This window comes from Euleptes europaea, chromosome 10, assembly GCF_029931775.1.
Source record: "Euleptes europaea isolate rEulEur1 chromosome 10, rEulEur1.hap1, whole genome shotgun sequence".
Taxonomy (NCBI): domain Eukaryota; kingdom Metazoa; phylum Chordata; class Lepidosauria; order Squamata; family Sphaerodactylidae; genus Euleptes; species Euleptes europaea.
Window position 1 is genome coordinate 10,665,666 of NC_079321.1, and position 22,852 is coordinate 10,688,517.

The window sequence follows — 22,852 nt, forward strand, 5'->3', positions numbered from 1 at the left end:
GTGTGCAAATCTACAACCGCCAAAGCTCAGCGTTCAGAGAGGGCTTCCCCACTGACGCAAACCTCTCATTCCGATGTTCTCCAAGCCACCGGAGAACAGTATGCGCTTCCAAAGAGCTTTCTAAATCTATCTCATACAGCTATACTCCTTTATGATAAAGGCCTCTGTCTTAATCCATTTTTTTCCATCCACATTTCCCACTCGAATAAACCATGCCAAGGATCCATGCCAAGGGTACCACAAACCCCAACCCAAATCAGACTTTTACATTTCTGATCCACTTAACATTGAAATTTTCAGCGAAAGAATGTGCTTCTTAGCACATGACTGTTAATCAAAGAAAATCACAGATTTTTGAAAACACTGAAAATAAATTATAGCATTTCCTCCAGCTTGTCGGCACAGATTTCGCAATTGCTTTCTGCCCAAACATCGCGATCGCCTTAACATTTTTTGCTCTAGGAAGAGGCATGTATATTTCTAGCTGTCAAAAGCGAGCAGTAGAAATCATAAGGATGCCACCCAGATAGTGTAATTATATGATATTATGCATTATATTAGATGTATTCGAAGGCCTCACAAAGAAGAATATGAAATGGGAATCCTCTGGAGAAACAGGTCTTCTGGGTTTTGATTAGGATCTGCTGAGCCGTTTGGCTACATCTGCATATGCTATTTCAATTTCTTTGTCAGCGGCACAAGTATTGATAAATTCATCCCGGGCATAGGCATTCTTCAGGTATCGCCAAAGTCCCGTCATCTCTGCTGGGAACTCATAGTTTCGATATTTCTTCGTTACAGTCTAGAATGAAGACCCAAACATCTTTTTCAGTAGTTTGCAACACACATTTGCCATTAATAGGTTTGTTATGCTCAACGCTTTGGGTAATAAAAACACCACAACAAGGTGTATGGCAGGAAGAAGAAGAAGAAGAAGAAGAAGAAGAAGAAGAAGAAGAAGAAGAAGAAGAAGAAGAAGAAGAAGAAGAAGAAGAAGAAGAAGAAGAAGAAGAAGAAGAAGAAGAAGAAGAAGAAGAAGAAGAAGAAGAAGAAGAAGAATTGGCTTTTATATGCTTTTCTCTACCACTTAAGGCAGAATCAAACCGGTTTATAATCCCTTCCCTTCTCCTCCCCACAATAGACACCCTGTGAGGTAGGTGGGGCTGAGAGAGTTCTTAATTGAACTGTGTCTAGCCCAAGGTGACCCAGCAGGCTTTGTGTGTAGGAGTGGGGAAACCAGCCTGGTTCACCAGATTAGCATCCACAGCTTATGTGGAGTGGGGAATCAAACCCGGTTCTCCAGATCAGAGTCCACTGCTCCAAACCACTGCTCCAAACCACAACACCACACTGGCTCTCACAGGAGCCACAGAGAAGGTAGAATGGTTGAATAGGACAGCGTTTACAAAAAGGGATTTAACCCCATACTTAGAAAATTATCAATACCAATACAGAATTATCCCCATTGCATCCTATGAAATTAGGAATGCCAATTCCAGGTTGGCGAATTCCTGAAGATTTTGGGGTGGGGCCTGTAGTAAGCAGGGTTTGGGGAGGAGAGGGACCTCAAGTGGATACAATTCCATAGAGTCCACCCTCCCAAGTTGCCATTTTCTGAAGAGTAACTGATCTTAGCAGTCTAGGTTTGCCTGCTCCGGATTGGGAAATAACTGGAGGTTTTTGGGGTGGAGCCTGAGGAGGGCAGGGTTTGGGGAGGGGAGGGACTTCAATGCCATAAAGTCCAATTGCCAAAGTGGCCATTTTCTCCAGCTGAACTTATCTGTGTCAGGTGGAGATCAGTTGTAATAGTGGGAGATCTCCAGCTAGTACCTTAGGGTTACCAGGTCCCTCTTTGTCACCGGTGGGAGGTTTTTCGGGTGGAGTTTGTGGAGGACGAGGTTTAGGTAGGAGAGGGGTTTCAATGCCATAGAGTCTAACTGTCAAAGCAGCCATTTTCTCCAGGTGAACTGATCTCTATAGGCTGGAGATCAGTTGTAATAGCGGGTGATCTCCAGCTTCTACTTGGAGGTTGGCAACCCTATAGCAGTCTGGGGATTAGCTGTAATTCTGGGAGAACTCCAGCCCAGACCTTTTTCTAAACAGACCTGGAGGTTGGCAACCCTCAACAAGACAACTCAGGAAATAGTCCATTCCTAGTCCCATTAATTGCACTGAGACAGTGAAGCAAGGAAAGGAATAAACACATGCTTAGTTCTCCCATTGAATGAATGGAGCTTCAAGCTGTTCAGCTTTGGTCGGGTTATTCCCCAGGCACCTAACTAAAGATGAATAGTGCTAAGTGTCTTGTATTAGCCTGTGTCTTCAAGCTTCCCATGCCAAAAAATTCCTGAAGTCTATAAAAGCCTTTACAGTCAGAAAGCATTCACACTGATGAGGCTTATATACATTTGTTTACTTTGCATAATTTATTTCCATGCACAATTTTGAGGGTTGACAATCGCTGATATTGGGCAGCAATTCCCTGCAGCATACCCTGGACAGGATCTCTCTATGCAGCCCAGGATCTTAATCGCCGTTCTCACACTGCATGTACAGTCCAGGGCCCCGATCGTAACCATTTCCAATCTGCCGACTGTTTGGGACACGGACATATAGTTCAATGTACGGTTGCTTATTGGCATGCAGCAGCCCAAGCAACAAAACGGCCCAGAAACAATAGTTAAAAGTCGTCGTAAAAAGACACATCGACAGCCTTTATGCAATTTCCTTTCTACAAAAATCATGTGAGCTAAAACAGCCCCTTCAGCCCTCGTCTTCACCACATTGAACTACTCAACTGGTAAGGTTGCCAAGCTCCAGGTAGTAGCCGGATATCTCCTGCTATTACAACTGATCTCCAGCTGACTGAGATAAGTTCACCTTGGGGTTGCCATTTTGCTGGCAATCGCTGAATCAATAAACTGTACGCTGTACCTTAGGGTTGCCAAGTGCCAGGTGGTACGCTGTACCTTAGGGTTGCCAAGTGCCCCGCCAATCCACCTGGCTGCCGGCTGACCAGCTGAGGGGCGGCGGGCAACACATGCACACTCGCCTGCCCACCGCATCACATCACTTCCAGTTAATATCCGGAAGCGCTACATCGCAACAGGCCTTTTACCACTCAAACTCCCAGTATGAGTGGTAAAAGGCCCCTTGCGATGCGGCACTTCTGGGTGTACACCGGAAGTGAGACAATCGCGTCGGCACGGCCACGTGCACTATCTTTTTCTCACCTCAGCCCCAAAAACCTCCCGCCGGAGGAGAGGGGGGACCTGGCAACCCTAGTTCACCTGGAGAAAATGGGAGCTTCGGCAATTGGACTCTATGGCACTGAAGTCCCTCCCCTCCCCAAACCCCGCCCTCCTTGGCCTCCGCCCCAAAAACCTCCCGCCGGTGGTGAAGAGGGACCTGGCGACCCTACTTCCCCTGCTGCTGAGATCCTAATTTTTATTTATTCTGTACCAAGTCCCTCTTTGCCACTGGCGGGAGGTTTTTGGGGCGGATTGGTAAAGCAGCCGTTTTTTCCAGGTGAACTGATCTCTGTCGGTTGGAGATCAGTTGTAATAGCTGGAGATCTCCAGCTAGTAACTGGAGGTTGGCAACCCTAAGAGTACTCCCTCCCCTCCCCAGAACAGCAAAGCTAGTAAAAAAATCATTACATTTGCTTGTGCAGTGTAGCTATCTGCACCACATTCTGGGTTTTGCTTTCTCATATGTACGCCGTCAGTTCCTACGGAGCAGTTCTTAGCTGCCGGAGCCAAGCGAGACGCGTGACTTGGCTCTCTTTCACTACCTTTCAGGCATACCAAGATCTATCAGGTACTTGTTTTATTCCAGAGGAATATGTAATCTGATAAATTGAATAAACAGAGCACTTCAGAAGACAGGTTGATCTACATCCTTTGCGCATTCTAAGTGTGTACTCTGCATCTTAAATGCCGGATCCTGGTGCTTACGTTAATTTCCTAATTTTTCTCTATGTCACATCACAAGAAGGGGGGAAAAAGCCTCCCGTAGTGTTGGAGGGGCCTGGCTTCAGCCGTCACGTAACAGGCTACATCTTTCCTCTGCACTGGAAAAATGCTGTGACTCTCGAAAGCTTATACCCTGAAACTCTTGTTGGTCTCGAAGGTGCTACTGGATTCGAATCCAGCTCTTCTACTGAAGACCGACACGGCTACCTTCTCCAGCTAGGGTTGCCAGGTCCGTCTTTGCCACCGGTGGGAGGTTTTGGGGGCAGAGCCTGAAGAGGGCGTGGTTTGGGGAGGGACTTCAATGCCATAGAGTCCAGTTGCCCAAGCGGCCATTTTCTCCAGGGAAACTGATCTCTATTGGCTGGAGATCAGTTGTAATAGCAGGAGATCTCCAGTTACTACCTGGAAGTTGGCAACCCTATCTCCAGCTGTCTCATGTTAATTAAGGAGAGAATGGTTTCACTAAGATTTTTCTGCTTTCACTGTGTTTGGCTTACGTATTTGTCAGGAGAGAAAAAATAAGGCCAAGGCCGATGGTGGAAAATAGGTAAAAATATATTTTATTAAAAGTAAAATTAGTCCCCTCTGCAAGCACTGGGTCGTTACTGACCCAGGGGGCAATGTCACATCCCAACGTTTACTAGGCAGAGCGTGTTTACATGGTGGTTTGCCATTGCCTTCCCCAGTCACATACACTTTAACCCCAGCAAGCTGGGTACTCCTTTTACCGACCTTGGAAGGATGGAAGGCTGAGTTAACCTTGAACCGCCTACCTGAAACCGACTTCTGCCAGGATCGAACTCAGGTCATGAGCAGAGCTTTTGACGGCAGTACTGGATCACTCAGTTAAAATTCCCTACACGTTTCACCCAAGAGGCTTCTTTGGGGGGATCTCTTAGTTGCAGGGTCTAAGATCAGTACCCATATTTGTAAGCCAAGAATGCAATTGTGTAATTCTGCTCTAGACCTTTCTCGGGGTTTGTACAAGGGGAGAGTGCAAAGGATCTGTGAGAAGACCTGAAGGAGCTGGGTATGCTTAGCCTAGAGAGGAGATGACTGAGAGGTGACATGATAGCCATCTTCAAGTATTTGAAGCACCATCATATAAAGCAAAGCTTCTTAAACTGTGGGTCGCAACCCCTTGGGGGGGGGGGTCACAAAAAATTTGGCAACAGTATGCAAATTAGTATGCAAATTTGCTTTCATCTTTAATAAATGGTAAAATTGTATGTACAGCAAAGAATTGTTTTAAAATAAATTTCTTTATGATTTATTATCAGTAAATGTTTGATTTGTATTCCTATTTTATATACCTATATACCTGGGGTTGAGTAAAAATTTCTCGGGCAAAAAGGGGTCGCAAGTGGAAAAAGTTTAAGAAGCCCTGATATAGAGGATGGTGTGGAGTTGTTTTCTGTTGCCCCAGAAGGTCGGACCAGAACCAATGGGCTGAAATTAAATCCAAAGAGTTTCCGGCTAAACATTAGGAAGAATTTTCTAACAGTTAGAGCGGTTCCTCAGTGGAACAGGCTTCCTCTGGAGGTGGTGAGCTCTCCTTCCCTGGAGGTTTTTAAGCAGAGGCTAGATGGCCATCTGTCAGCAATGCTGATTCTGTGACCTTAAGCAGATGATGAGAGGGAGGGCAGGAAGGGTTGCGTCAGTGCTTGGCCCTCATGGCGCTTTCTTGCATGCCCAGCGTAATGCCGATCACCACTTTGGAGTCAGGAAGCAATTTTCCTCCAGGCCAGATTGACCAGGGATCCTGGAGGTTTTTTTTTAACCATCTTCTGGGCATGGAGTAGGGGTCACTGGGAGTGTGGGGTAGGTGTGAATTCCCTGCATTGTGCAGGGAGGTCCCTTCCAGCTCTATGAGTCTATGATTCTATGAAGACGTCTGAAGTAGCATAGAATTAAACCACGCCAAGTGGGCCTCACCTTGACAACGTGAAGTTTGGGCAGCAGGTTACAGTCCGCGAGGGTCAGCTCATCCCCGTCCAGGAACTTGCGTTTGGACACCTTATCCTCCTCCGTGCTGCCTGCATCTATCTCTTCCGGCAAAGGATTTCTCAGGTAGTCATCCAACTTCTTCAAGGCCTTGGTTAAGCCTCTCTCCAGACCTTTGTTGAACAAGGGGGTAAAGAGAAAATCGATCAAGCTAAATGTTGGAAATGTTGAGGTGTAGAAGGAACCTTTTTTCATCAGTGGTGGACTTGTATAGAAAGCCAAAAATATTGGCAAATGATTCACCAACAATTACAAAAACTGCTTCGGGTGAATTTTGAACTAGAACCCAAATTTATGTTGTCGGGTATGACTCCCCCTCAATTGAATTCTACCTATAAAGAGCTCTACTAGTGCGTGACTTCAGCCCCCAGAATTGTATATACCAGATAATGGAAATCTAATACCATTCCCGACATCAAAGGGTGGGACAACAAACTAGCCAATTTTGCATTGATGGCTAAACTAACGCAACTTGTTAGTATGAAATCAACAGATGAATTTGAGTTGAGACGGCAGCCTTTTAATGATTGCTATTTAGGTGGTAAATAAATTAGTTAACAAGGTTGAACGAAATTTAAAAGAGAATTTCTAGAGGCATATAAGATGTATACACGTTTAAGACACTTAATAGAAGATATGGTCTTAGATTTGTATTAGTTTAGCTGATGCAGAGGCTTAACGGGTGAAATATATTCTTGTTCGCCTTAGAGAATCTTGAGATGAAGTAATGTTTCGAATAATATATTCGGGAACTCTTTTTTTTTTTTTTTTTTTTACTTTTTAAACCTTAACTACCGTATGTAGAAGCTTGGAGCATGGTGTATCTTTTACCTCATTCCCCCCCCCTTCCCTCTTTTTCCTTTCTGTACCCCTTTTTTCTAAAATAAAAATTAATTTAAAAAAAGAGAAAAGAGAAAAATGTCACTCAAACAACTCTGCTGTGGTTGGCGATACCTGCAAGGCTAAACATTCACACGTTTTGTATTAAGGGCATTCAGAGTGTTATAGCAGGGGGGTGCCTGACCTTTTCCAGCCAGCAGGCACCTTTGGACTTGTGACACAGGGTGGGGGGGCGCAACCCCAAAATGGCTGATGCAGGAGGCAGCGCCAGCCACAAAACGTCAGGGAGGGAGTTTCTGCATAACTCTCAGACTAGTAACACACTCAAAGTTGCCTTCTACTGAGTTGGACCCTTGGTCCATCAGCATTGCCCACTCAGACTGGCAGCGGCTCTCCAAGGTCTCAGCTAGAGGTCTTTCACATCACCTTCTACCTGGTCCTTTTAACTGGAGATGCCAGGGATTGAACCGGAGACCTTCTGCATGCAAAATAGATACTCTTCCACTGAGCCATGGCCCCCTTCCCTAGCTCTTCAACATTTCAGGCAGAAGCTCTGTTTAACAGGATGCCTTATATTCTTTCAAAATATGTCGTCGTATGCACATAGCTTACCTTCAGTCACACAGTGAAGATCCTTGTGCTGTGGTGGCAGCTGCTGCCAAGGCAGCATCTTTAAAAATCTGTGTAGCTTGTCAAATTGCCAACGGCCAAAAAGAAGGCCCGCTGGGCAAAGGTTCAACTGGCCCTGCCCACTTTCTAAAAATACTTGGCAAGCACCAGGAAAAGTGTTGGTGGGAGCCATGGCACCCAGGGGCACCATGTTGGGGACCCCTGCATTATGGACATAGAATCATAGAATCATAGCGTTGGAAGGGATCACGAGGGTCATCTAGCCCAACCCCCTGCACAGTGCAGGACATTCTGAACTACCTCCCCCCCCCACACCCCCAGTGACCCATACTTCATGCCCAGAAGATGGCCAAGGTGCCCTCCCTCTCATGATCTGCCTAAGGTCCTAGAATCAGCATTGGTGACAGATGGCCATCTAGCCTCTGCTTAAAAACCTCCAGGGAAGGAGCACTTACCACCTCCCGAGGAAGCCTGTTCCACTGAGGAACTGCTCTGAGGAACATGGTTCTGGTTGCCCCGGTCCCTTTGGTCCTAAGGAGGCATGGGACATTATTGGGGTGGGTCTCACAACATTCCAGCTAATGAGCAGGGGCTGTAGCTACTAGGGTTGCCAGGTCCCTCTTCACCACTGGTGGGAGGTTTTTGGGGTGGAGCCTGAGGAGGGTGGAGTTTGGGGAGGGGAGGGACTTCAATGCTATAGAGTCCAATTGCCTAAGTGGCCATTTTCTCCAGGTGAACTGATCTCCATCGGCTGGAGATCATCGGCTGGAGATCAGTTGTAATACCTGGAGGTTGGCAACCCTAAGCGTGATGTAGTGGTTAAGAACAATGGACTCTAATCCAGAGAACCAAGTTTTATTCCCCACTCCTCCGCATCAGCGATGGACTGTGGTGAACTGGGTCTGATTCCCCACTCCTCCACATGAAGCCTGCTGGGTGACCTTGGGCTAGTCAAAGTTCTTTCTGAACTCTCTCAGCCCCACCTACCTCACAAGGTGTCTGTTGTGGGGAGAGGACGGGAAGGAGATTGTAAGATGGTTTGATTCTCCTTAAAAGGGAGAGAAAGTCTGCATATAAAAACCAACTCTTCTTCTTCTTAAAATATGCTAGCATATTTTAATAAATTAGCCATTTAAACAAAGTAGTTAAACTCTTATCGGTTGTCTCATACCCTTATGTGTGGGGGGGGGGAGTGCTTGGGGCAACCAGAGGTTACTGGGGGAGATGCTGAGCTATTGCTGGACTAATATCTAATTCTTTCCTGAGTAGGAATTTAAACCTCGGTCTTCCTGACACAGAGCCAATATTCTGTCTACCCAACCACCCTGGCCTCCACCCTTAGTACTTTTTAGGACACTTGAGCTCTTTCGTCATGTACCGAGCGATCACAGGGGCGGGATGAGGCCTTTGTTCTCCGTCACGATGTTATTTCTGGACAGCTCTCAAAATGCAGAATACATTTCAGCTCTCCGTTCCAGCGGTTCATTCCCTTCAAAACGTTCCTGCCCCCCAAATCTCCGTATTATCATTTTTAATAATCAGCCTCAAAATGCTGTTCTGGAGCTAGGAGCTTCATTGCATGCAAAACCACTTGAAGAAGGGCGTGTATTCATGCTGGAATGAAAATCATCCCGTTGGACCTCAAAGTTTTTTTACTGGGGGCTTAGAAGACTGATTTCACAACAGTTTTACTACCAAAAAAACCAAAGAAAGAACTGTGATGGCCAGCTATGTGGCTAGGTCCAGGTTGGGAAATACCTGGAGATTTTGGGGGTGGAGCTTGAGGAGGATGGGGTTTTGGGGGGGGACTTCAGTGCCATAGAGTCCAATTGCCAAAGCGGCCATTTTCTCCAGGGGAACTGGTCTCTATCAGCTGGAGATCAGTTGTAATAGCAGGAGATCCCAGCTAGTACCTGAAGGCTGGCAACCCTATATGTAGTGCCCATTTCCACAGCAGAGAAACAATGGTCAAATCCCGTACTCAGTGGATTTTGAACGTGAAGCAATGGGACCCCTGGCCTTGACACTGACTGTCGGCCAAAAGCTACAATCTGACCTACCGCAAACAGAGCCCCTCTGTTGGTTTCGGAGAGGATCTGGGCTTAGAATAACTAAATACAAGATGCTCTTGCGTGCAGTAGGGACTAAAACACTGTCATGCTTATATTTTGAGCCATGCATAAGATTCTGCACGCCCCCGCTTACCTCTCAATTAAAAAACAGGGGGATGATATTTTATCAGCGTATTAAAAAAACACCCGGCTGGCTGTCATGTGTCCTGAAGAACTCCTGTGTCTGTATTAAGTGCCGTCAAGTCGCTTCCGACTCATGGCGACCCTATGGATCAAAGTCCTCCAGAATGTCCTATCTTTGACAGCCTTGCTCAGATCTTGAAAATTGAGGACTGTGGCTTCCTTTATAGAGTCAGTCCATCTCTTGTTGAGTCTTCCTCTTTTCCTGCTGCCCTCAACTTTCCTTAGCATGACTGTCTTTTCCAGTGACTCTTGTCATCTCATGATGTGACCAAAATACGATAGCCTCAGTTTAGTCATTTTAGCTTCTAGGGTCAGTTCAGGCTTGATTTGATCTAGAACCCACTGATTTGTTTTTTCGGCAGTCCACGGTATCCGTAACCCTCTCCTCCAACACCACATTTCAAAGGAATTGACTTTCTTCCTAGCAGCTTTCTTCATTGTCCAGCTTTCACACCCATGCATAGTAATAGGGAATACGATGTCATGAATTAACTTGATCTTGGTGGCCAGTGACACATCCTTACCCTTAAGAATCTTTTCTAGCTCCTTCATGGCTGCCCTTCCCACTCTCAATCTCCTTCTGATTTCTTGGCTGCAGTCTCCCTTTTGGTTGATGATGGAGCCAAGGAATAGAAAGTCTTGAACAATTTCAATTTCCTCATTGTCAACCTTAAAGATGTGTAGTTCTCCTAGAACTCCTAGTAAGGCCTATAGCTCCAGGAGACATCAATCAGATGATTTACACTACAAAATATTTTTGTTTCAACATAGGCTGCTATTATTGGCATGCATCGCTTCTCTTTCACCCGTCTTAACAAAGTTGTAATTAGAAATCTTGTTCCGAAGCTGACTATCACCTTACCTCTCTTCTTTTGTTTCATTTCTCAAATTCATCTTAGCTCATTTTTTTTCCTTTCACCATCTTGGCTCATTGCTTTACTGTAATGGCTATAGTAACCCCAATGCCCAAAGACCTGTTTCTTGCTAAAATTCAATGCTCTCTGTTCTTCCTTGAGACCCTTTTTCAGATTTAAGTAATAAATAAATCTATCTTCTTTTCCTAGCACTGCGGACTACACATTGGCCATTTTTGTATGGTAATTATCAGCATGTTCCAGGCTGAATTGCCCTGCATATTTTTTTGACTTTTCACACTGAACCGTCATTTTGGAAGTGACTGCGAAGCCGGCGCACACCTGCTTCGCATTACTAAAGAGCCCATTAAACGTGACCTTTGGTGTTTGCTGCGAAGAGTCCCCCTCAAGGAACCATGCAAAACAATAGCGTTGTGTTAGCTATGCACATGCTAATGGCTATGCAAACAGGAATGAAGGAGCAGGCAAGTGTGGGGGTGGAATTTCTCCTTTTGCACCAGGACTGTGAACAGGCATTTTAAAGTCATATTTTAAAAAAGAGCTGTGAGTGAGTATCAAAATTGATTATGCAAAAATGGCCATCGACAAGATTTTTAGGGACAGAGGAAGGTATACATGGAAAAAGACATAAATCGCAGCACTCTGGATCCTAATCAGACCAAGAATCCAGCTACATCAACATTTGTAAACAGTGGATCCCCTAGAGGTAGATTACACATCTTTTTCTTGGACTGCCAACTCTGGGTTGGGAATAGGGTTGCCAACCTCCAGGTAGTAGCTAGAGATCTTCCGCTATTACAACTGATCTCCAGCCGATACAGACCAGTTCACCTGGAGAAAATGGCCGCTTTGGCAATTGGATTCTATGGCCTTGAAGTCCCGTCCCTCCCCAAACCCCGCCCTTCTCAGGCTCCGCCCCAAAAATATCCAGGTATTTCCCAACCCAGAACCGGCAACCCTAGTTGGGAAAGAGATTTTCTCCAGGGGAACTGATCTCTATCAACTGGACCTCCAGCCCCACCAGGAAGTTGGCAAATCTAGTCCTTACCATGACCAGTCTGACCAAGTGTAAGGGATAGATACAGATTTTCCCTTCGTCCCATGTTTAATTTCTAGGAGGCAAGGGAATTGCAAGGAAAACATCTTTTTGTGTGTGTTGGGAACTCCCATCAATGTCTTGTCCAGAGAAACTGTAGGACTAATGAATGGGGGGGGGAATCTCCAGAGTTGAAATAAACAAACCTTTCAGGAGCCATTGGTGTGGGCCAAGAAGAAGAAGAAGAAGAAGAAGAAGAAGAAGAAGAAGAAGAAGAAGAAGAAGAAGAAGAAGAAGAAGAAGAAGAAGAAGAAGAAGAGTTGGTTTTTATATGCCGACTTTCTCTACCACTTTAGGAAGAATCAAACCGGCTTACAATCACCTTTCCTTCCCCCTCCCCACAACAGACACCCTGTGAGGTAGGTGGGGCTGAGAGTGTGTGACTAGCCCAAGGTCACCCAGCTGGCTTCATGTGTCTGAGTGGGGAAACCAACCCGGTTCACCAGATTAGCCTCCGCCGCTCATGTGGGGAATCAAACCCAGTTCTCCAGATCAAAGTCCACCACTCCAAGCCACCGCTCTGAACCACTACACCACGCTGTCTCTCTATATAGTGTCAAGTGGCTCAGGTGGAGTGGCGGATCAGGGCCTGGCTGTCAGGCAAACTGTTGCAGCAACGCTCCAATTGGAAAACGCTCCAGAAAACCGGCCAGAAAGTTGTGTAATTTCATTTTTGAAAGCAAGGGACGCAGCGTGTTTGAAGCGCTGCCATTTCTCAAATGAAAGTGTTACCATCCCTTATTTAATCAGCCCCTAAATTTAATTTCGACACTGATATTCGACTGTCAGCTTCCAGCGTTATGGATTCTAATCTCCTTCAGCTGCGTTTTCATATGCAAGCCACATTGAAACAGTAATAATGGCGGGGCGTAGAAAATGCCATTCATCAGGCAAGACTAGAAATATTAAGAAATCGCTATAGTTTTTGACCTATAATACCTCTTTAACGGAACATCTTTTTTCTTCTTCTTCTTCTTCTCGGGGTCAGAAACAAATAATATTCTTTGACTATGAACTCGCTTTCAGAATCAAATTATTTATTTAATCTAATATAACTCAATTGGATTTTTGAAATCTTGGCTTAATGCGCTTCCCCTCACCCACCCCAATGGTGGCCCTCTTCTGATAAGGCTTTTGTCTGTACTCGATCATCTGCTTTCCATTTCTGATGGGTGAAGAAGGCAGAACATTTAGAACAGTGCTTTGTTTTCTATGTCCTAAAGTAAGGATGGTAATAGGGTTGCCAGGTCCCTCTTCGCCACCGGCGGGAGGTTTTGGGGGCGGAGCCTGAGGAAGATGGGATTTGGGGAGGGGCTTCAATGCCATAGAGTCCAATTGTCAAAGCGGCCATTTTCTCCAGGGGAACTGATCTCTATCGGCTGGAGATCAATTGTAATGGCAGGAGATCTCCAGCTAGTACCTGGAGTATGTTGTATATCGAGGCTGGCTAATCTCCTGTTAAGGAAAAATCCCAACAGCTGCGTGTTGGGATATTTTTCCTTAACAGGAGATTAGCCAGTTCCTGGAGTATGGTAACCCTAGATGGTAAACTTCTCTATTCTTGGGAGCATCTCCTTTCTCCTGACAGTAGTCCGGAAGCATAATTTGCAATGCAAACAAATCATTTTACAGTTATTATATCTATATCTATATCTATATCTATATCTATATCTATATCTATCTATCTATCTATCTATCTATCTATATATATATATATTTCCTCATCAAAAGCAAATCTAAATTGGCTTACAACATTGTTCTCTGTTTTATCCTTACAATGACAACCCTGTGAGGCAGTTTAGGCTAAGAGAGAATGCCTCTCTCAGGTCAACCAGACAACTTCCAAGGCAAAGTCGTGATTTGAACGTGGGTCTCCCAAATCCTAGTCCAACACTTTAACCACTACACTACAAGTCATCAGCTCCATGATTAGGGTTGCCAGGTCCCTCTTTGCCACCGGCGGGAGGTTTTTGGGGCAGAGCCTGAGGAGGCGGGGTTTGGGGAGGGGAGGGACTTCAATGCCATAGAGTCCAATTGCTAAAGAGGCCATTTTCTCCAGGGGAACTGACCTCTATCGGCTTGAGATCAGTTGTAATAGCAGGAGATCTCCAGCTACTACCTGGAGGATGCAGCAAAAAAATTAAGGTATTGCAGCAACGCAGACCCCCATATTTTTAGCAACCCCAATCCACAGGAAGCCCTCAAGGCTTGAGATCAAGGCTTGAGATCAAGCTTGTTATGTTCCATACCATAGGCCAGGGACAGTTATGTTCCATACCATAGGCCAGGGACCTGTATTATCTGACACCCCTCTGGTCTGGGGGCCAAAACTATTTTGCCAGAAAACTCAATTGGGGCACAAGCTGATCTAAAATGGAGTTGGCGCCACCTAGTGGCAATGAGCCAAACAGCTATGGGACAATTCCAGAGCGTCCTCTGCATGAGTCTGTCCCAGGCTCACAGCAATAATGGACACAAACCTTGTGGAGTCTTCCAGGCTTTTATTCCAGCAGAAGCGTTTGTGTACCCATTCAAACAGGCTGTCATATAGAGGATGGTGCAGCGTTGTTGCCCCAGAAGGTGGGACCAGAACCAACGGGTTGAAATTAAATCAAAAGAGTTTCCGTCTAGAGTCCAGTGGTTCCCAACGTGGGGCACCCCCCCCACAGAGGGGCTATTTGATTTTTAAGGGGGGCAATTCAAGAATGAGTTATTAACAATGATTTTTTTTGCATTTCTTATGGTTCTAGGGGCCGCATATACAGTATATAAATATATATTGTGACATACATATTTTTAAAATCAAAATCAGAATGTACCCGGTGGTCAGCTGGTGACAATGGAGAGTGGGAAAGCCCGCTAATAGAGAGGAGTGGTGAATAGGAGTTCACTTTTTGAATAATAAGAATTATATGTCAGAGGGGGGCATCAGGATTTTAGAGATGCTTAGGTGGGGCATGGCCAAAAAAAGGTTGGGAACCACTGGTCTAGACATTAGGAAGAATTTTCTAACAGTTAGAGTGGTTCCTCAGTGGAACAGGCTTCCTCGGGAGGTGGTGAGCTCCCCTTCCCTGGAGGTTTTTAAGCAGAGGTTAGATGGCCATCTGTCAGCAATGCTGGTTCTATGACCTTAAGCAGATGATGGGAGGGAGGGCATCTTGGCCATCTTCTGGGCATGGAGTAGGGGGTCACTGGGTGTGTGTGTGGGGGTAGGTAGTTGTGAATTTCCTGCATTGTGCAGAGGGTTGGACTAGATGACCCTGGTGGTCCCTTACAACTTTATGATTCTATGGGCGAAAACGCATGGTCGCTTTAGCCTCCTTTATTCCCTGTTTCAGCCAGGATTCAGCCAGGATCAAACGCATGAATTTCACCAAACGTGTGTTCGATCCTGGCTGAATCCTGGCTGAAACAGGGAATAAAGGAGGCTAAAGCGACCATGCATTTTTGCCCTATAATTCTAGGTCATTACATACAGAAACCGGAAACAACCATAACACACACAATATTTGTTAATTGTAAACTTTCTTTAGAAGAGAAGAAGAAGAGCTGGTTTTCATATGCCAACTTTCTCTACCACTTAAGGCAGAATCAAACCAGCTTACAATCACCTTCCCTTCCCCTCCCCACAACAGACACCCTGTGAGGTAGATGGGGCTGAGAGAACTGTGACTAGCCCAAGGTCACCCAGCTGGCTTAATGTGTAGGAGAGGGGAAACAAATCCAGTTCACCAGATTAGCCTCCGCCACTCATGTGGTTCTCCACATTAGAGTCCACCGCGCCAAACCACCGCTCCTAACCACTACACCACGCTGGCTCTCAAGTGGAACTGTGGGCAAAATGTGCATCACACCTTGATTAGATTTCGACTGAACTCCTGACGTCTTTTATGCACGGCTGTTTCACTTGCCGTCACCCCTCCGACAACTCCAGGTTGTTTGTTTGGATTATGCATGTCGTTTCCGACCGTCAGAGGAGCGGGGAGGGAGGCGACCTCTGACGGTTGGGAATGGCATGCACAACCCAAACAAAAACCCGAAGTCGGCGGAGGGGTGACGGCGAGTGAAACAGCCGTGCATAAAAGACCCGAGAGTTAGATAAAACGGCTTTGCGGGCATGATACAACCCACCGGATATTAGCGGGCTATCTCTGCCGTAGTTCATGTGGATGCCACATTTCATGGCCCTACACTATGCCTACATATATCTTTTCTGTTGTCAAATTATCAGCCTGCAAGTGTTCCCCAAAAAGTATTCGCCTCCGGTCTGTTCCTCCAGTCTCTCTTACGCTGCCATCATAAGTAGAGTTACCTCCTTCTAAGACCACAGAAGTTCACGGAGGTTCATACAAGATACTCTGCTTAGAACTGCACTAAAAAAGGTAAAGGTCCCCTGTGCAAGCACTGGGTCATTCCTGACCCATGGGGTGACGTCACATCCCGACGTTTACTAGGCAGACTTTGCTTTTACGGGGTGGTTTGCCAGTGGCTTCCCCAGTCGTCTTCCCTTTCCCCCCAGCAAGCTGGGTACTCATTTTACCGACCTCGGAAGGATGGAAGGCTGAGTCAACCTTGAGCCGGCTAACTGCGCCTGACTCCCGTCGGGATCGAACTCAGGTCGTGAGCAGAGCTTGGACTGCAGTACTGCAGCTTACCACTCTAAACTGTTGTTAAAAACAGTAGGATGGAGGGAAACAAGGCACACAAAAGCCAGCAAGGAGCCCAGAAGCAGAATGTTCTTCTCTAGTAGCTGCCATTGAGCTCTGGCCAAACGTATTTGTTCTGGAGCAGCTATAACACCATCAGCTCACTCAGTTGCTTCCCCTTAGGGTTGCCAACCTCCAGGTACTAGCTGAGGATCTTCCACTATTACAACTGATCTCCAGCCGATAGAGATCAGTTCCCCTGGAGAAAATGGCCGCTTTGGCAAAATGAATCACATGGATCCAAGCTCAGAGGTAAACAGCAGGGCATATCCTTATATGTCAAAAACTTTGGATGGCTTGGTGCATTACATCATCCCGTCAGCGAGCACCAGCACATAAAACCATGTTGACCCTTGGCACTGGTACGTCATGGGGTTGCTACATATTCTTGTGGTGCCTGCAGTATATCTCACGCTATTCAAAGCGTGGATATACATGGATGGACGTTTCAGGTTGACCACCATGCCAGTGGCGGAGTCCAATTTTTGGCAACGGCAAAAATGAATGCAAATGAAGGCAAGTTGTTTTGGCTGAGCCCTAGGACGAGCAGTTGAGTATTCAGAGTGTGTGTGTGTGGGGGGGGGGGAAGTGGGTCAAACCCACATGAGAGTGATGGAAACCCTAGCGACAAGAACGCTTCGGAGGCATCTCAAAGAGGTAACGGGTCTTCCTTCCAATCCGCCGCACGAAACCACCCCAAAGCAACCCCTGGAAAGAGCCGAGCCGCTGACTGGCCATGCGCGTTTGAACAAACTAGGACTTGTGTACAAAAATGAATTGCGACAGCTGCTACCTTTGCCCACTGATTGATGCTTTTTCTTTTCACTGCTCTTTTCCACCCGCACAAGATTTATCCCATAACACACACAAATGAACTGGATGAAATATGCAATGAGGGAAAAGGGGAAACTGGACATAAATATTCACAGTCTCGCACAAACAACCTGAGATTTATTTTTCCCTTTTAAAAAAAACACAACAAACCACCTTCCTTGATCACTTCCAGATTCATAGCATTTGATATTGCATGAGACCTATTACCGTTTTCTGGTATGCGAGGATTAACGACTTGGAAACTGAAAAGGCAAGTTACAAAAATAAAACAGTTCTGCTAGTTAACGTGTCTTAAAGACTGCTTCTTCATTAGAGCTGAAATAAACCGGCTGCGGCAAGTCTGCCCAGAGTTCTGAGTCCAGAAACACCCAGATTCAAGTTTTCACCCCTTTAATTTCTTAGTAACTTTCAGTCCTGTAGCAAGGATCTCACCACACAGATCGAAAGCCCTGGGCTAAAGCTCCCACCCTCTGACTGCCGTTTAAAATATAGCTTCAGAAAATCAGCTTCATAGTAAAGAACGAGTTATCAGTTCTAGATTCTACATCTAATTATTATACCTATTCTCTCCAGGATCAGAGGGGCATGCCTATGATATTAAGTGCTGTGGAAAACAGGCAGGATAATGCTGCGGCAGTTGTCTTGTTTGTGGGCTTCCTGGAGGCACCTGGTTGGCCACTGTGTGAACAGACTGCTGGACTTGATGGACCTTGGTCTGATCCAGCAGGGCTTTTCTTATGTGCTTACTAGAATGAGACATAGGGTTCAAATGTGGAAATCTTTTGTTTACAATTTCAAATATGTCTAGATAGTAGGGTTACCAACTCCAGCTTGGGGGACAGCGGAGGTACTAGCTGGAGATCTCCCACTATTACAACTGATCTTCAGCTGACAGAGATCAGTTCCCCTGGAGAAAACGTCTGCTTTGGCAATTGAACTCTATGGCATTGAAGTCCCTCCACTCCCCAAACCCTGCCCTCCCCAGGCTTCACCCCAAAAACCTCCCGCTGGTGGCAAAGGGGGACCTGGCAACCCTACGTATATGGGATGTCTGGATAAGGGATAGTCCACCTGTACATCTTTGGAGTTTATTGACTGCTCGCAAATCCACGCTTCTATGACTGTGCAATTTTGCTGCATTAACGAATAAATATCCCCCAATGGAAAGTTTGAACAGACTTCATGGAAAAACACTGCCTTAGATTCAACCTTCCTCGTCTGTGCACTACCAAGGAGCATGCCCCACAATGGACCCACGTTGGTCCCAAAGCACTCGTGCGGGGACTGCTGTTACGGTTAACTCAGGCCAGATGGAGAGGTGCAAGTAGGAGTACCAGGTCCCTCTTTGCCACCGGCGGGAGGTTTTTGGGGCAGAGCCTGAGGAGGGCGGGGTTTGGGGAGGGGAGGGACTTCAATGCCATAGAGTCCAATGGCCAAAGTGGCCATTTTCTCCAGGCGAACTGCTCTCTATTGGCTGGAGATCAGTTGTAATAGCAGGAGATTTCCAGCTACTATCTGGAGGTTAGCAATTCAAAGTAGACACCTCTGTGTACATATTTGGTTATTCAAATTCTGACACAGATAATCTATATACCTAGTATAGCTAAACAAAGACTGTATTGTACAAATTACAAATTGCACTTCACATACACATAGCAAGCAAGCACATACATAACTGTTACATAGAATATAGTTCACTATACAAAAATCTCAGTCCTATATACCAATAATGGTTATATTCCAAAAATTGATCCATTTTTGGAATATAACCATTATTGGTATATAGGACTGAGACTTTTGTATGGTGAACTATATTCTATGTAACAGTTATGTACGTGCTTGCTTGTTATGTGTATGTCAAGTGTAATTTGTACAATACAGTCTTTGTTTAACCACCTGGAGGTTGGCAACCCTAGGCGCAAGGGGAATGCAAACATCTCGGGTGAACCCTGGCACACGCTCAGAAGCTATCCCAAGTGAGTTTTGGAAGGGAAAGAAAGAAAGAAAGAAAGAAAGAAAGAAAGAAAGAAAGAAAGAAAGAAAGAAAGAAAGAAAGAAAGAAAGAAAGAAAGAAAGAAAGAAAGAAAGAAAGAAAGAAAGAAAGAAAGAACGAGTGCTTGGTTTCCTCTCTAGATACATTGTATAGTGAGTAATCCAGCACTGCTAATAGTAACACCAGCCCTGAATGTAAAACCACAGCATTTCATAATTGAAAGATGGTTGTGACAGCGGTCCAAACGAAGCTGCTGTGTGTTTACGCAGGCTGTGCAGTATAATTTATATGATCAAAGAGCAACCAGAGATACCAGGCAACAAACAGTAAGTTCTCATTTTTTACTGGCGGAATTTGACTAGGACGGTTGTGTGCGGGTGGAAACTTTTCCAGCAGAGTTTGGCTTGGACTATGGCTCCGCCTTGTGTTTGAACACGGGAATTACAGCAAAATGCTCTCTGTCAGGTGTGAACACATGAAGCTGCCTTACACTGAATCAGACCCTTGGTCCATCAAAGTCAGTATTATCTACTCAGACTGGCAGCGGCTCTCCGGGGTCTCAGGCAGAGGTCTATTCACATCACCTACTTGCCTAGTCCCTTTAACTGGAGATGTTGGGGACTGAACCTGGGGCCTTCTGCATGCCAAGCAGATACTCTACCGCTGAGCTACAGCCGTCTCTGTATGACATCAGAAAGGATATTGATTCTTGATCATCCTGTGACAATTTCTGTTAAGAGCTTTTCTATATCTTAGAGGTGGGGGTTGCTTTGCTGGGGCATTTCCCATGCTGAAAAATTACTGTATGGGCTACGTCAGATGCTTTCTCCCGCAAGTCATGTATTAACACACATTTGAGAGATTTCGGCTGGGACAATTTCCGAGATACAATTTTATGCATGTCAAACATGGGGGGGGGGTACCCTGCAGTCTTCAGAATGGCAAATGCATATGCAAAGAGAGCCTTAAGACACAAGACAAGACAGAGTCCGATATCTCCTTTCAAACCAATCTGCACTGTTTTAAGTATTGCTGATCTCTTCGTCGAGACATTAGGAAGAATTTTCTAACAGTTAGAGCAGTTCCTCAGTGAAACAGGCTTCCTTGGGAGGTGGTGAGTTCTCCTTCCCTGGAAGTTTTTAAGCAGACGCTAGATGGCCATCTGTCAGCAATGCTGATTCTATGACCTTGGGCAGATGATGAGAGGGAGGGCATCTTGGCCATCTTCTGGGCATGGAGTAGGGGTCACTAGGGGTGTGGGGAGGGGAAGGTAGTTGAGAATTTCCTGCATTGTGCAGGGGGTTGGGCTAGATGACCCCGGTGGTCTCTTCCAACTCTATGATTCTATGAGTCTATGATTCTATGGGCTGCTTCTGATTTGTGCACGAATACAAAGAATCAAAATCTGCAAACAAAGTTCCAGACTAGAGTCCAATGTTGCTGTGTAGACTGCGTGGCTCTTTCCCCTACCTTGTCTTGCTTGGTGAGGAAAGTGCCGTCAAATTACAGCTGGCTCAAGGCAACCCTGTAAGGTTTTCATAAGAACATAAGAAAGTCCATGCTGGATCAGACCAAAGTCCATCAAGTCCTGCAGTCTGTTCACATAGTGGCCAACCAGGTGCCTCTAGGAAGCCCCCGAACAAGACGTCTGCAGCAGCATTGTCCTGCCTGGTTTCCACAGCACCTAATACAATGGGCATGCTCCTCTGGTACTGGAGAGAATAGGTATGCATCATGACTAGTATCCATTTTGACTAGTAGCCATGGATAGCCCTCTCCTACTTTATAGGTACACTGTTGTGATATTGGCCGGGTTTCAAAGACCAACTTCAGGCTGCTTCAGTGCTATAAAAAGAGATGTGTGCAATTTTTTGCTCCTGTTACAAAACATTGTGGAAATTACATTTGAAAGATAGTATGTGCGAACTTTGCTGTGAAGATCAGAGCAAACTTTTTTTTTTGACAGCACATGCTGTGGTGGTATGGCTCTTCACCCAAGCATCTGTGTAAGAATTATCCTGCCTGTGTTCCACTGCACCTAATAAAATAGGCATGTTCCTCTGATCCTGGAGATAATAGGTATGCATCATGACTAGCATCCATTTTTACTAGAAGCCGTGAATAGCCCTCTCCTCCATGAACATGTCCACTCCCCTCTTCAAGCCTTCCAAGCTGGCAGCCTTTTAAATGTTTTAAAGGCTGCTCAGCATGCATAACGTCCCAGGCATAAGCCCCAGCATCTCCAGTTAAAGTTTTTGGCATCAGGTAACATAAGAGACATCTGCTTGAGACCTTGGAGAGCCACTGCCTGTCTGAGTAGACAATACTGACCTAGATAGATCAAGGATCTGATTCATAGGGTTGCCAGGTCCCTCTTTGCCACCGGCGTGAGTCTTTTGGGGTGGAGCCTGAGGAGGGTGGGGTTTGGGGAGGGGAGGGACTTCAATGCCATAGAGTTCAATTGCCAAAGCAGCCATTTTCTCCAGGGGAACTGATCTCTATCGGCTGGAGATCAGTTGTAATAGCAGGAGATCTCCAGCTATTACCTGGAGGCTGGCAACACTACTGATTCAGAATAAGGCAATTTCACTTAAAGTGTACAATATATATGGTTATTGTGAAGTAACAAAGCCAGATAAAACTTAAAAGAAGTTATTGTACATACTGTGAAAGATTTGTGTTGTTGGTTTTTCTACACATACAAAAAATTCTTTAGCCATTGTGACTGCATATGCTTGACTAATTACCTGGAGGCTGGCAACACTACTGATTCAGTATAAGGCAATTTCACTTAGGGAAGATACTTCTTTTGGGGAGGGGCCATGGCTCAGGGGTAGAGCCTCTGCTTGGCATGCAGAAGGTCCGAAGCTCAATCCCTGGCAACTCCAGGTAAACTTAAAGGGACTAGGCAAGTAGGTGATGTGAAAGACCTTCTGCCTGAGACCCTGGAGAGCTGCTGCCAGTCTGAGTAGACAATACTGACTTTGATGGATCAAGGGTGTGAGCCATTATAAGGCAGCTTCATGTGATATCATGAGATATCTTCGGAGGGAGGACTCTATGGCATCACACCCTTGCTGAATTCCCTCCCCTCCCCAAACTCTCCCCAGGCTCCATCTCCAAATCTTCAGGAATTTCCCAGCCTGGAGTTGACAACCCTTTCCCTGCAACATTCTTAGCAAAGAGCTGAGTAAATTTGCTCACAACCTGCCTGTGTAAGGAGACCTATTCATCTTTCTAGAATAAAAGGTTTTTTTTAATAGCCTGCCCTATCGCAGAGATTGCATCCAAGTCCGATCCCCTTCCAAAAAACTCACAATATAAGAAAATGTTTATAGGGAACTAGAGAAAGAAGAAGAAGAAGAGTTGGTTTTTATATGTCGACTTTCTCTACCACTTAAGGGAGACTCAAACCAGCTTACAGTCTCCTTCCCCTCCCCACAACAGACACCATGAGGTAGGTGGGGCTGAGAGAGCTCTAAGAGAGCTGTGACTAGCCCAAGGTCACCCAACAGGCTTCACGTGCTGGAGTGGGGAAACCAACCTGGTTCACCAGATTAGCGTCTGATGCCATGTGGAGGAATGGGGAATGAAAACCGGTTCTACAGATCAGAGTCCCCCACTCCAAACCACCGCTCTTAACCA

General features: G+C 45.8%; 1 protein-coding gene across 1 annotated transcript in view; it reads right to left on the bottom strand.

Moving 5' to 3' along the window:
- Positions 1-457: 457 nt before the first annotated feature.
- Positions 458-22,852, bottom strand: part of CLIC5 (chloride intracellular channel 5) — a 63,552-nt gene continuing 41,157 nt past the window's right edge. Inside the window, exons 5-6 of the mRNA XM_056856929.1 lie at positions 5,910-6,091; positions 458-802 (exon numbers count right to left, since the gene is read on the bottom strand). Of these exons, the coding sequence (XP_056712907.1) occupies positions 635-802; positions 5,910-6,091 (350 nt within the window). The 3' untranslated portion in view covers positions 458-634. The remainder of the gene's footprint in view (positions 803-5,909; positions 6,092-22,852) is intronic.